The following is a 13462-nucleotide window of genomic DNA, read 5'->3' on the forward strand; positions in this document are numbered from 1 at the left end:
CATGTTTAGTAAGTGGAAAAATCAAATTACTCCATTTTCTTACGCAACATGTAACACACCACAAGATATTTCATTAAAATTACTACTGGTGGAAAAAAGAGTCTTAAGAATCTTGTCTACCTGGTCTCTCTGGCGTTTTTCTGGCAATTCTAACCTTTTCTTTTTTGAAGGTTCCTGAAAAATAAGCATATCATTTGGTATTTATTACTAAGCCATTATTCTGTCAAGTCTCTCTCAAGATAGCTTAGTGCTCCAATTGCTGGTGTATGTCAACAAAGCTTAAAAAAAATTTAAAAAAAAAAATCACTGTTATATAATGCCTGGGAAAAAAGATAAGGAGGAAAGGTTTGAAGGTTTTATTTTGTTGTTCTTGCTCTGGACTTAGCTTTTGCTTAGTTTCAAAATTAACAGATGATTTCATGATACCTCAAACATTTTCCTCCTTTCTTCTCCTGGATTCGTTTTCTTCACTGGAGTTGAAAAGGCCTAGATAAAAGGTGAAATTTCAAATTAGATGGCACAATGCCAGAATGAGAGGAAAAATTCTAATAAGAAAAAAAAAATCTTAAATCCACAACTTAGTATGTGCAAAATGGGATTTAAAATAATTATTCAGGAGATTTTAAATGAAAAGCACTAGTATCTAGGGGCAAATGCTACTGTACTTGATCATCCTCTATTAAAAGCTCTGTCTTGAAAGCTGAAGGCAGTAATTTTAAAATCTGCTTTGTCTTAATTTTTCTTCTCTGGCAATACCATTCTGCATTACAATCTGTTCCTATTATAAGTCTTTGAGGTTCCCTAGATATTAAGATTCACTTTTATTTAGAGAACAGATTTATTAGGTCATCCTTAGGCTTTTTCACTTGGGTAACTCTAAGGTTCTTGTTACCTGTGGAAGAGAACGCAGCCACTGTTGAATACCTGGTAAAGAAGACCACCATGTAATAAACTATGCTGCTTACTCTAGTCTTCTCAAAAAAGTGATAGTTATTTTTAAAGCTTTTTTTTAATGACTGTACTAGAACACGGAGAGCTTCATAGGATTTTCTTTCAATGACTTAAAACCCTATCAAATGAGTACTTGAAAATCAAGTATTTCAGAAGATGGAAGCCTTTAAAGACTCAAGCCAATGTAGTTCAAGTACAATGAATTATTTTAGTATCACTAAACAAAGGAGATGATGGTTACACACTCCTTTGAAACTTCTTACGCACAGCAAAGAGGGTATTTCCCTCAGTCTCTACCCTGCCACTTTAAGTCTCCACGCAAATACGATCGGTGTTGGCTGGTGCAACCAATTATAAAGAACAGTAGACTAATAGATGGTTGTACAACCGAGCTTTAAAACATATAAAACTTGTGATCTCATAAGGACACACAGGAAGTCTGTGCATTCCCCCCTTCTTGCTCTTTTTTAAACTGTGTATCACAAGGCTTGTGTGATCAATGAGTTTTTCCCTAAACCTCTGATAATTTTTGAACTTCAAAGACAAATTATATCTCAGGGATAATTTTCTAACCACCTATCAAATTCAACAGATGGGAAACATAATACTGAGTTCTTTATCCAAAGTGCCATGGGAAGAAGGAAAGAAAAAAAACCTCCAAAACCCACAAAAAAATCCACCACCACAACAAAAATATCATTCATTCAGAAGAAAAATTTGAATTAGTTCTCTTGATGAAATGGGAGCTTCTTGGTTGTTAGTCGTTTGGCACATCCATATAGCTCAAAATTAGCTGTATCTTAAACATCTCCTAGCCATGCAGTAATTAAAGGAATAAAGAGAGGGAAAAAAAATGTAATAAGGATTGTGTAAAAAAATGTAATAAGGATTATGTAATATGAAGTACAGACAAGATGACTGGAAGAAAGATCAGAAGTACTATATGAAGGTATACAGAAGACTATTTCTCATCAGCTCATGGAATTAAGTCTGTGAAACTCCTCTTCCAATTATACAACTCCTCTGGCTGACAACACTTCAGAAAATTGTTTTCCATGTTTTGAAAATTTGAGATTATTTTTGAAAAAGGAAGAAAGATGCGAAGATTCTTATCCAGTGTCGATGATCTTGGTATACCTGACAGACTTCCAATATTTCTAGGAGTGGCCAACGCTAACAAAGGAACTGAAAACACACAATGTACATCTAATTCAGCAGTGAAATTAAAAACCAAACCTAAGGTAGCAGTCTCAAAAAAATCATTATATTAAAACCAACTAAACAACAAAAAAAGTCAACAATGAAGCAAGCTGAGCATTTAAACTACTACTGCTGCCTTCGCAGATGCATGTGTCCATAAAAGACATTTTGAAAGGAATGCGTAGTATTTTCATAGTATTTAAATAAGGTATGAGCAAAACAGTTCAATTTAAGTAACTCCGTTTCCTACCTGTCTAGATTTGGCCAATGGCTTCTTCTCATTTGGCTTTTTAGGTGCATCACAAGACTTCCTCATTACTAAAGGCACTCCATATTTTGCAGCAGGTTTAGTAATTTTCTGAGCTGGTCCAACTGAAGTCAGTGTTTGTTCTTGAGCTGGTCTTTTAGCTAAAAAGAAAAAACTTGGTTTACAGCGTTCCAGGCTGGCCCATGTGCCGTATTTCCCTTTCCCAAGGTCTTGGAACAGCGAAGGTGAAGAAAAACAGGTGAACTGCTAATATTTCATTTACGTGAGCTGATGCATAAGTGCAATGTACCCAGTTGTCCAAAACAACTTGATAAGAAACAGCAGAGCTGTTTCTTCTTTAGCTTCTTTTTGAGCTTTCCACTCTCAACACTTCACTTTAAACTGGAGAATTAAAGCTTATTTCAGCTGCTTTATTACCCAGTTGCCATGGACACGGGGAAAATTTTCATAATGGAATGGAGAGACAGGCCTCCCCCCGGTAGCGACACTGGACTGCAACCTGCAACACTTATGTCAGCAGAAGACAAGTTCTTGAAGCGCTTCAGTGGCCTTCAGACATACTGTTTTCCCTGTAGAGTTCCTGAAAATATGCCAGTATTGCAGATTTGATTCTGTGCTAGCAGGGCTCTCTTATTACGGAATAGCAGGACAGCAGTAAAACACTTATACACCACTATAAAAGACACCAAAGCACTTGCCACAGCTTCAAGGAATTACAAGGAAATAAAATAAAGAAAGGGGAAGAAATCTATGGGGGGAAAAAGAAAAAAAAGGTAAAATAATGCAGGAAAATGAAGTAAGGTAAGATTATGACAAAGATAAAAACAATCTAATTTTGTACCAGTAGTAGAAATTCTACTGCTCTGAGCTGAAATCAAGGCTTAATCCTGGAATCTCCAACAAAATGTCCCACAATTTTTTTTTTTTTTAATTTTTTTTTTTTTACAATAAAACGTTATTTCTCATTATCCATTTGTCATTATTAAGGGAAAAAAAATAAAAATACAATAAGAACATAAGTTATTTCCAGTATTTGCAGTCTTCACTGTCTCCTTAAGTTTTGGAAGCATAGTATACTGCAAGAGGAAAAGTACACCTACAATATTACAAGACCATACTTTATACTTGCATCTTTTGTCCCCTGCATACATCCAGCTCCCCAGGAGGGAAGGGAAAATTGCTTCCCTCTCTTTTTTTCTTGAAGTTTCTAAATCAGGTATAAGAACACACCAAAAGCAATAAAAGAACAAAGCTACATACACTATCGTGCCAGAGCTGAAAGCAACAGCACTTTACATGCCTACCTACCTGGTGCAGCCTGTGGTCCAAACTTCTGGAAGATTTTGTGATTGAATTCTTCTGCAATAAGCTAAACAAAAAGTTGAACAATTAGCTAAAAGTATTTATATCTGAAGCAAGAAAGAACTCCTTTTCAGAGAAGCGTGCCACTCCCAGTAAGCATCTAACTCATAGTATTTACTGTAACTAAAATTTAAATGAATACTTAACTTTATGTATTCAATTTAGTATTGCTAACGTTACTGTGAAGCTGGATTCAGTATTTTCAAATATTTTTTGTCATAAATACTCAAATAATTAAAAAAAAAAAAAAGGAATTTAGTCTGACTTCTGGATAGCATGTGTTACCTCATTTATGAGCTACCTAAGAATGTAGAAGAAAGTTAATGTAAGCATCAACATGGTTTTCTGCATAGTTCATTTTAGATTTCTGTACAGTTGCCAAATTTCACTTCAAACTGAGACAGCTTGTGTTGCAAAAATAGCCCTTCAGAAACGTTTGCAGTTTTTAGTTTATCCTTTTCAAAACAGGAAGATGACTACATATGTGGATATCTAGGAACAACGTATATGGCGTGCTGTCAAGCATATCAAATTGCCATAATAAAATATGGGAAACAGCATTACTGCACTAAAAAAAAAAAAAAATTGGAGTCTAGACAAAGAACATTCAAACATGAAAAGGCCATCATCTCACATCATATTGAATATCGTATGTAGCTCTGAACCCAACACCTCAAAAGCCATGTGGTAGAAATGAAAAAGGTTCAAAGAAGAGCAGCAAGGATAATTAAAAGTGTTGAAAAGCTTCAGCACAAAGAATAAATAAGCTTGTTCTTCAGCCCATAAAAAGATGACTGAGATGTAATGTTACAGGTTTAGAATACCACATGTGATTTTGCAGAGAAAGCAGAGAAACACACAAGGGCAGCAAATTATAATATTGGTATTATCATATATTATGTGTTTATTACGTATTATTATTAGAAGTGGGGTACAACTGAATACAAGGAGGAAGGGGTAGAATAAACAAAGTTGATGCTTTCTGCAACAAGTAGCAGACCTGTAAAATTTCTCACTGATCATAAAAACTTGCACAGGTTGAAGGAGAAATCAGATGACCCCATAGAAGAGAAATAGATTGAGGAGAACTAAATACCAAAACAGATGATTCCTGAGCTGATGCAACTGAGACAACAAAAGATGAAGGCTGGGAGAGTATTATAGGGTAATGTCACATAGGCTTGCCTTGTTCCTATACGACTCACCAGGCACTGAATACAAATGTACCTGTGATTGATACATTTAGTAAAAGGTGCTAAGTGCTGATTTTTTCTTGGTTTTAAGATTAGGTAACATCTCCAGGTCAAACGTGTAGTGATTCAGTTGGAAAAATTGCATGCAAGTATTCTTACTCAATCTAGGAGAAATTAGTATCTTCATCTGGTAGTAGTCTATTACTAATTACACTTCGCCTGACTAACTCCAAATAAAAATTTCATACCCATTCTAGCTATTGGAAATAAAATCAGATAAAACTATTACTGATGTAAAATAAACTTATCTGTAAAGACATCTGAATCTTAACTTTCATTGTAACTTTAACCTGAACTATTATTAGTTGAAAGTCTATGTCATATACAATTGAAATTTCCATTATATATGGCCTTCTCATGAAATTTCTTTAGTTGTGAGTTAGAATGCATTAGAATTCTTTATACTTAGTGAGCTGTCCTTTTGCATTAATTTCCTCCATGTCTTTTCTCAGTCTATATTTATTTAAATCATATCAATACTATTATTCGCTTGTTAATCTTGATCTCTTTTGATTAGATTTATATTAAGAGGACACGAATAGATGTCAAATGATATCAATAGATTCTAAACAGGATAGTGAGCAACTTCTTCGAGGTTATATACATGTGATACATTTAAACATCAAGAAATTTAAAGATTGACTTAGCAATACTTCATAGAACACGCTTTCAAGCCACTCCAAATTCCAAACAAAAAATGGATTGAAAAAAAATCTGATAAAGCAGTGATGCTAAAATCATTCACAGAACCATTTTATGAAAAAACGCATATCTAAACAAATCAATGTCTCACTCGTAATTCCTTGCTACATAGGTAAACACACAAAATAATGCACTTAAGAAAATGCCAATTTAAATTTGTTTGTGGAAACTACCAAGTACTTTTTTTCTTTAGAGTTCATAGTAAAACTTTTCTTTCCTCAACTGAAAGCATCTCTATAAAAGCTCTAGGGAATACCATTACTCTAATTTGTCATGTAGTATACTAACATTAAAATAAAAATAAATAAGACTCCTATGATAGTTTTAATTAAAACTTTTTCTAAAAAAAACTGCATACCTGCGGTGTGAGAAACTTTTCAACCCGTTTGGCTATAAAGTTTTTCTCCAATATGGAGTTTACTGATGGTCTATTTCTAGGATTCCTTTTAAATAACTGTGACAGCAGATTACGTAGGTCATAGGAGTAATGCACAGAAACAGGAGGGAAAGGTCCAGAGATTATCTTCAGTACCAAGTTCTTCATGTTACCAGCTTCAAACTACATCACACAAGAAAGAAAACAGTTACTACATACTACTGACTGTCTGTGCACATGTAAGGCTGCATATAAAGATGAAGAGGAAAACAAAACTGACACACCTTCCCCTGCCTCGATATATTAAAACAAATTTTCAAGGCCCTCAACAGTTTATATCAGCAGTTCAAAATAACCTGCTGCCAATTATTTTGATTATACACACATCATAATACAGATATTTCATACTACAGAGATATAAATTTGCCTAATAAATAATTATCTAAATCTAGACTGACAATTATATACAATTAAGAATAAAATAATTATATAATTATCTGCTTGATCTCCTCTCCCAGACACTTTCAACCATCACATGCCTTCTGCCCTTTTCAGCAAAGCCGTATTTCAAACAAAAGAATGTAAAGTATTCACACTCATTCAGTGTAAAATCCAAAGAAATGCTTAGACTTCAGTTTAAGCTCAGGAGACCGGGCACACCATTTCAATTCCTTTGTACAATAAAAAGAAAACAGTACATATCACCCAGCTCACAGAAAACAACCTATTGCCATCAACTCTCAGAAAGGCAACATTGCCAGCATTACTGCCACAGAAAAGACCCAAGCAGTAAGAAATTACAAGAGCCTGAAATGAAATTAAATCCTTAGCCCTTGAATTTTTTCTTCTGATTTTCATTTTTTCTTTTAATAAAAATAAGTATTAAACAAACAAAAACCAAAAGAGCCACACAACACCAAAAAAACCAAGAAAAACCAAACAAAAAACCCACAACCAAAACAAGAAAAGAAATGTTTCTTCTTCCCTTCCTAACTGGAAAACAAATGATTTAAGATGTATATTTCAAAACAACAAACACACACGCACAAAAAGCAACTCTCATCTTGGGATTTTTTTCTAAGAACTATTTCTGTTTTAAACAGAAATGCATTGATTCATCTGCACAAAAGCCAACAGTCCAAATTCAGACTTTCAATGAAAACATGAAGATTTTGGAAAGAAAGGGACGCCATTCACAGTTTGTTACAGCACCTAACAACTTTTTCAGCTAACACGGTTCATTAAAAACCTACACTGAAAACAAAATATACAGTGCTAAGATTTCTGGAGAGACTGGAAAGAACTAAAGCACAGATGGAAAAATGTTGGTCAGTATAGGAAGAGAAGATTAAAGTGTTGAAGATAATTCTAAACAGTCACCATGAGAGCCTTTCATCAACTGAAACACATTTGTGTAACATCAGGAAAAAGCCCTGTTTGAAAACACTATTCTTTTAAAGAAACAAGAAGTTCCAACTCACCGCATGTTTAAGTGTGCACATTTCATAGAGAACACAACCAAGGGCCCAGATATCACTAAATCAAAGAGAACATACTTAAGAATCAGTTCTAGGTGTAACATCACCAAGTAAATTATATCTATAAAGTCTATTTTCAAAAAGGGAAATAAAAGGTTGTATTTTGAGTAAGTACAAGCTACCTTTATCTTCCACTCCCAAACCACAAAACCCCCAGACAAAAAAAACCCAAACAAAAAAAGAATTCAATGACCAAAAATAAAGCCAACCTGAAAACCAGATGGGGTTATCTGGGCTCCAGATTCTATTCAGAACTTTTCATCTGAACCACCCCAGTCGGAGAAATTAGACAAAGTATGGACAACGGCTTTTTTCTTTAAAATGTATGCATTTACCTGAGGTCTTTGAATTAAATAAACAAAAAACCAAACAAAAACCACAACCCAGTCCAGCAAGTACAACTCTTAAAGTCAATTTACACTATATAACATTGACATACCTTACCCTCAATCATTACAGGATTACAATATTTGGTTAGAATACCATTGGATAATAAATCCCACATGGGAGAAATTAAGGGACAAGGAACTGCAATAATTTTTGTCTTTTAAGAAACCAACTAAAATCCACTCACAGCAATGGATGCAGCAGCTTAGTGAAGCTTAAGACTAACTTGATAATGACGTTAACAAATTACATGAGGGACAGCATCACCAGATACAACCTACTGCCAGAACCACAAAAGTGTATCTGTATGACTCTTATCTGAAGCAAACTGAGCCACCTATTTATGCATGTGTTTGTGATTTCATCCTTAACACAGTTTCACATTCACACTGTGTAAAACTAAGGCAGTACAACTAGCATGTAAATAGGCAAAAATAGAGCCATAATTAAGAACACAACTTAATGCTCTGAGTTCTGGATCTAGCTAAGTCGTCTCTGCAATCACATTGCTTTGTACCACACAGACCTACTAAGGTCTGACTTGTAGAGTAAGAGTCAGTATCTTCTTGGGTAAGAGATGAACTAATGGCTGTTCACCATCATAAAATAGAACAGCTTCAGATTTTTAAAGAACTCACTTTCTTCTCCTTACCAAAACTGTTTAATAAAATGCTTATTAGTACCTTTTATTGTTGTAAGGTTTGTTCTGACATATTTCAGGCGACAAATAGTATGGCGTTCCTATGCAAGTGCGAGCCAACTCAGCAGTACTAAGGAAAAAATAAGAATGAATGTTAACTAGTTAACTCACATGAACTGCACAGATTGTGTTCTCCTAGATCAAAGCAATTTAGACTAAAGTCAGAGAAAACAGCATCAAAAAGGAGTTACCTGTTAAGAACTCTGGCGATCCCAAAATCTCCCAGCTGTATTGTTCCATCTTTGGTTAAAAATATATTCTTGATATAGAAATTTTAAGAAGTCTGTTAATTAAAACATTCATACAATTGCACAATTTTTGTTCTCAACATGTTTTGGGAAGAATGAAGTTTTCTACACATTCTAAAATACAACCTTTTCTGTCACCACACATAAATATATGAGTAATACTCAAATAGCTGTATCAAATAGCCTTATCTTTGTACAAATATAATATAAACCTCATCCTGACAATTTTGAAGAAAAAAAAAAACCTGTTTCCGGTATTAGAAGTGTTTATGTAGAAAGACTATTTTCCATAATTTGCCAACTTACAGTAGCAAGATACATATGTAATCACTTTGGAAGTAAATTCAGTTAAATAATTACCTACATACCTGTGACTTTATGTCCCGATGCAAGATTTTTCTATCATGTATGTGTTTTAGTGCTAAACAGATTTGTACAAACCAATCCAGAATCTATGCATAAAAGAAAATGCAACATCAGCATCATTACTTATCTGAAAGATTCCCCTGTTCTGCAACTGAAGATATTATCAAATCCCTTTTATAATTATTACTAAAGATTTTACCCTCTTGCCACAAACCTGTCTTCATTTATACCATAAAATAATTAAAAATGTAACAGTACTGTCACTATAATGCAAACTTTTAAATGAAAGATGCCTATTACCCAAATTAGCATTAAGCCTGAGACTTCTAGTTCTGTTACATATTAAAACATAACGAAAGTATGCAATATGAATTTGATTAGCTAAAATGTTTAAGACCTGGAACCTGCATCTTAAAGATTATACTTTTGCTGTAACCAATACAACAAGTCTTCTTGCAGTCAGGTAATCAACCAAGAGTCTAAAAAGCTATACCGATGTTTACAGAAACACTTATCCAGTAACTCTATGTATTTTACCTTAAAAAGAAAAATACTACAAAGTGGATTTCAATGAGAAAAGCAACAAACAGCATATAATTAGATGATCACCAACAAGCCACCAAAACCCTTTTTTTTGTGGATTTTTAAAAAACACAATATAAAAAGGGACTAACAGCAAGAACTTTTCCATGTATAAGCTTTTTCCACGTGGTTTCACATTCCCAACTTAGAGGTACATACATGCCAAAATTACAGTATAATACATGGTGTAATTAAGTTCTTCTTGTAAAGGTGAGCCCAAATTAGAAAACCGAAAAGTTTTATAAAATACATCTAAAAAGTTTCATGATTACCCTATTCTAAATACTATCAATAGACCTAATACACTAGAAGCCTTTCCAACCATAGGTAAATTGAGATCCCACTGAATGCAGGCATGAAAGCATAGAAAGAATTTTTAAACAAGGAAACATATGTCAGTTTTAACCAAAAAATTGAATGCTACATAATCTATTTTAACTTAATCAAATCTGTATATAAAATCCTCTCCCACATGGAAAAGAGTCTTTTTAAGATGCTACTGTGACTGATGGCAATGAGAATCACAATTTGAGAACCTCCTTTTAGATTAAGCAACCACATCTACCAAAGAGAAACAAAATAATTTAAAGCCCATGAAGAAGTATCACGCAACAAAACACTACAGCAGCAGTTTGCTGTTACCTGATCTTCAGAGAATAAGATTCCTTTCTGGGCGTTTATTTTTTTAAATAGGTCTCCTCCTTCACAGTAATCCATCACTATGTAAAGACAGCCATTTTCTGTAAATTAAAACACAAATTATTTCAAAAAGGAAAAAAAAAAAAGACCAAACATTAACATAAGTTTCTGAATATCTTCACTGCAGTCACAGAAAAAGCAACAAAAAAAATTTAACTTTTTCATATGCAGCTTCAGATATCCTTTATTAGTCCTTTGTTTTCAAACTTCAAGTAAAAATTCCTTTTTACTATTTTTGAGTTTCACAACTTCAGTTTCCCATTTCTGGTAACAGACTATTTTGATATGGAGAGAAAAAAAAAGTTATATCTGCTGAACCAATGCCCCAAAAAGGGGTTTCAAAATCACTACGAAATGAAAGGTATCACTTTACAAATGCAAGATAAAACTAGTTTTCAACCTGCTTTGAAAATCCCAGAAATCCTCTACTCTAAAAATAGAGGTCTTAAATTCTACTTCAGGCAGCTGTTTCTATTTGCCTAATTCTTTCTTGGAGTTTTACCTGGACAAAGTATTACTTGCCAGTTCAAGTTCAAGAACGCGACAATCATCAGCTCTCCTATCAGAAATACAGTTCATTTCAGAGCCTGAAGAACAATAATAAAACTTCCAGCAGACAATGACAGATGGAAACAATTATTTTCCCATTTTTTAATGAAATTTGGGGAGACTTCCAAAAATTCTATGTGAATTTCCACTAGCAGGTACAAATAATACAGTTCATACAAAGTTATGGTTTTGTTCCCCAATGCAATCTTTTCCAGTTACTGATGAAGAAATAGATTAAGCAGAAGTACATTGCAAGTTACCAAAACCACAAGAACTACACTACTCACGTATTAGGCATGATTTTGAGAGGAGCTGAATAAATGCATAAAAATCAATCACATGCTGCTCAAAAGAAAAACTCTTATTTTATGAAAGAGTTAGTCATAGCACTCTAGAGTCAAAAATTAATTAAATCATCATGTAATCGCTTAAACTTCACTCCTGCAAAATGCTTCTGAAATTTGTCTTTCAAAACATCAAACCCAGGATTTTTCTTTTCTGCTTACAGCTGTTTCTATCTTGGTTAAGCTTTATAATCAGCATTATTTTTAAAAATGATTGTAGGAGCCTGGATTTCTTACAGACCTGTTGCTGAAATAATTCTCTTTTATAAACCAAATCAGTATGTTCAAAGTCAATGTGCTTTAGCAACAAAGATGAAACATGAAGTCTTGTGAACTACAGATTACAGGATCTACCTTGTAAGAAGAAAAAAGAAAAAAACAGACTTAAAGAACAGGCCTCTATTACAGAAAAGACAGAAGCGTGGATTTATAAATCAGAAGACTATGGCTGTGCAATACGACTGGCACAATATTACAATTTAATTAATAGAAAAAATAAAAGCCCCCAAAAGACATATGAAAGTCAGCAAAAAGGATGGAAAGGAGAGAAGACCAATGTTCCTAAACAGTATCTCAAATAATATTTAGGTTTTTCAATAGTATTTTAACCTATATGATAGGCTCTTAGAATCTTATCTGTTCTGCTCATCTCCCAAGACATTCACTGTGAAAACAATGTGGAATTATATTTCTCCTTCCTTCACAGCTTGATGAAGCAAACAGTTGCATTTTAAGAGAACAGATATTGAGATAAAATTGGTCTTGCTAGGTTATCAATACCCAAATTTAGACCATAGTCATATTTAACATGCACAAGCATTCAAATTGTTGGGTGATACACAAGTATTCAAGGAGAATTATGCTCTGGAGAAATAAGCTTCTACTGTATTAATCAATCTTACCTTCAAATGACTCCCTATACAGTACAATATTTGGATGTTTCATGTTAGCCAACACAGCAACTTCTCTCCTTGATTCTTCTCTCTCCTTATTTGACATCTTCAGAAAGAAAACAATGTTTTTTTGAGAGCAGGAACACAAAAAGAATGAATCAGTAATTAATAATAATCACTCACCTTAGAGATGTTTATTTCTTTAATAACATACTGTTGCCCATTTTCTTTAGCTTTGACAAGAATTGCTTTCCCAAAGGATCCTTCTCCAATCTTTCTCACTTTAATATATTTATCCATAGTTATCTTCTTAAGGCATCTTTAGTCAAGTACTAGGCAAAAAAGACACAAAACAGATATAGTTAGTTGTACTTAGTCATCCAGCCTGCCAGGTCATAATACATTTTTTTTTTATTCCAAGTGTCAACCCATTTATCTCCTCAGTTGCATCACATGCTTTGTAGCTTTTCTGTAAACCGTCTAGTCCCTTAGACTCTTAGTCTCAATTCCAGTTTGGTATAGTTGGCTCACTTGGTGTAGAAAAAGGGTTGCATTGCTAAAACCAGTTTAATCTTTCTTCTTGACAGACAGTATAAAAAAACAGATGTGTTTTATCTTTAAATAAAGCAAGTAGTCAGTGCTATAACTTCTGATTCAGCTGGTATGCAAACATCATACAGAGCTATAGTGCCTGGTTAACAATCTTTCATTCAATTTTACTTGGAAGAACTATGATAGCATGGGGAAATAAAATTCCTACATGTTGTTTCTTAAGAAGCACTAAATTCAATATTTTGGAAGTTAGTCACTATAATGAAGCCAAAAGTGGACTGAATTCAAAGAGATCCTCATCAAGTTCAGAATCATTATTCAATATAGAAAGGTGTGACCTTAATTCTGACTGAAAACTTTGATAATTTATTTTTTCATCTTGCACAGAAATAATTTCATTACAAAATGGTGCAAATCAATATTTTTAGTACACTATCTGACCGCTGAGGCTACCTTCTGAGATTAAACAGATTACTTAGCTGAACGTTACAG

At 33.7% G+C, this 13462-nt stretch overlaps 1 protein-coding gene across 3 annotated transcripts in view; it reads right to left on the bottom strand.

Moving 5' to 3' along the window:
* NEK1 (NIMA related kinase 1) overlaps positions 1-13462 on the bottom strand; it is a 46117-nt gene that overhangs the window by 31164 nt on the left and 1491 nt on the right. For 2 of the 3 annotated variants that reach the window (XM_074147936.1, XM_074147934.1), the window contains exons 2-13: positions 12602-12750; positions 12428-12524; positions 10576-10673; positions 9354-9437; positions 8929-8996; positions 8721-8807; positions 7594-7648; positions 6095-6295; positions 3728-3788; positions 2402-2559; positions 427-486; positions 121-174 (exon numbers count right to left, since the gene is read on the bottom strand). In XM_074147936.1, coding sequence (XP_074004037.1) covers positions 121-174; positions 427-486; positions 2402-2559; positions 3728-3788; positions 6095-6295; positions 7594-7648; positions 8721-8807; positions 8929-8996; positions 9354-9437; positions 10576-10673; positions 12428-12524; positions 12602-12718 — 1140 coding nt within the window. In that variant the 5' untranslated portion in view covers positions 12719-12750. The remainder of the gene's footprint in view (positions 1-120; positions 175-426; positions 487-2401; positions 2560-3727; positions 3789-6094; positions 6296-7593; positions 7649-8720; positions 8808-8928; positions 8997-9353; positions 9438-10575; positions 10674-12427; positions 12525-12601; positions 12751-13462) is intronic. The other variant, XM_074147935.1, reaches the window with a different exon arrangement.

The sequence above is a fragment of the Numenius arquata genome, chromosome 5 (assembly GCF_964106895.1).
Source record: "Numenius arquata chromosome 5, bNumArq3.hap1.1, whole genome shotgun sequence".
NCBI lineage: Eukaryota > Metazoa > Chordata > Aves > Charadriiformes > Scolopacidae > Numenius > Numenius arquata.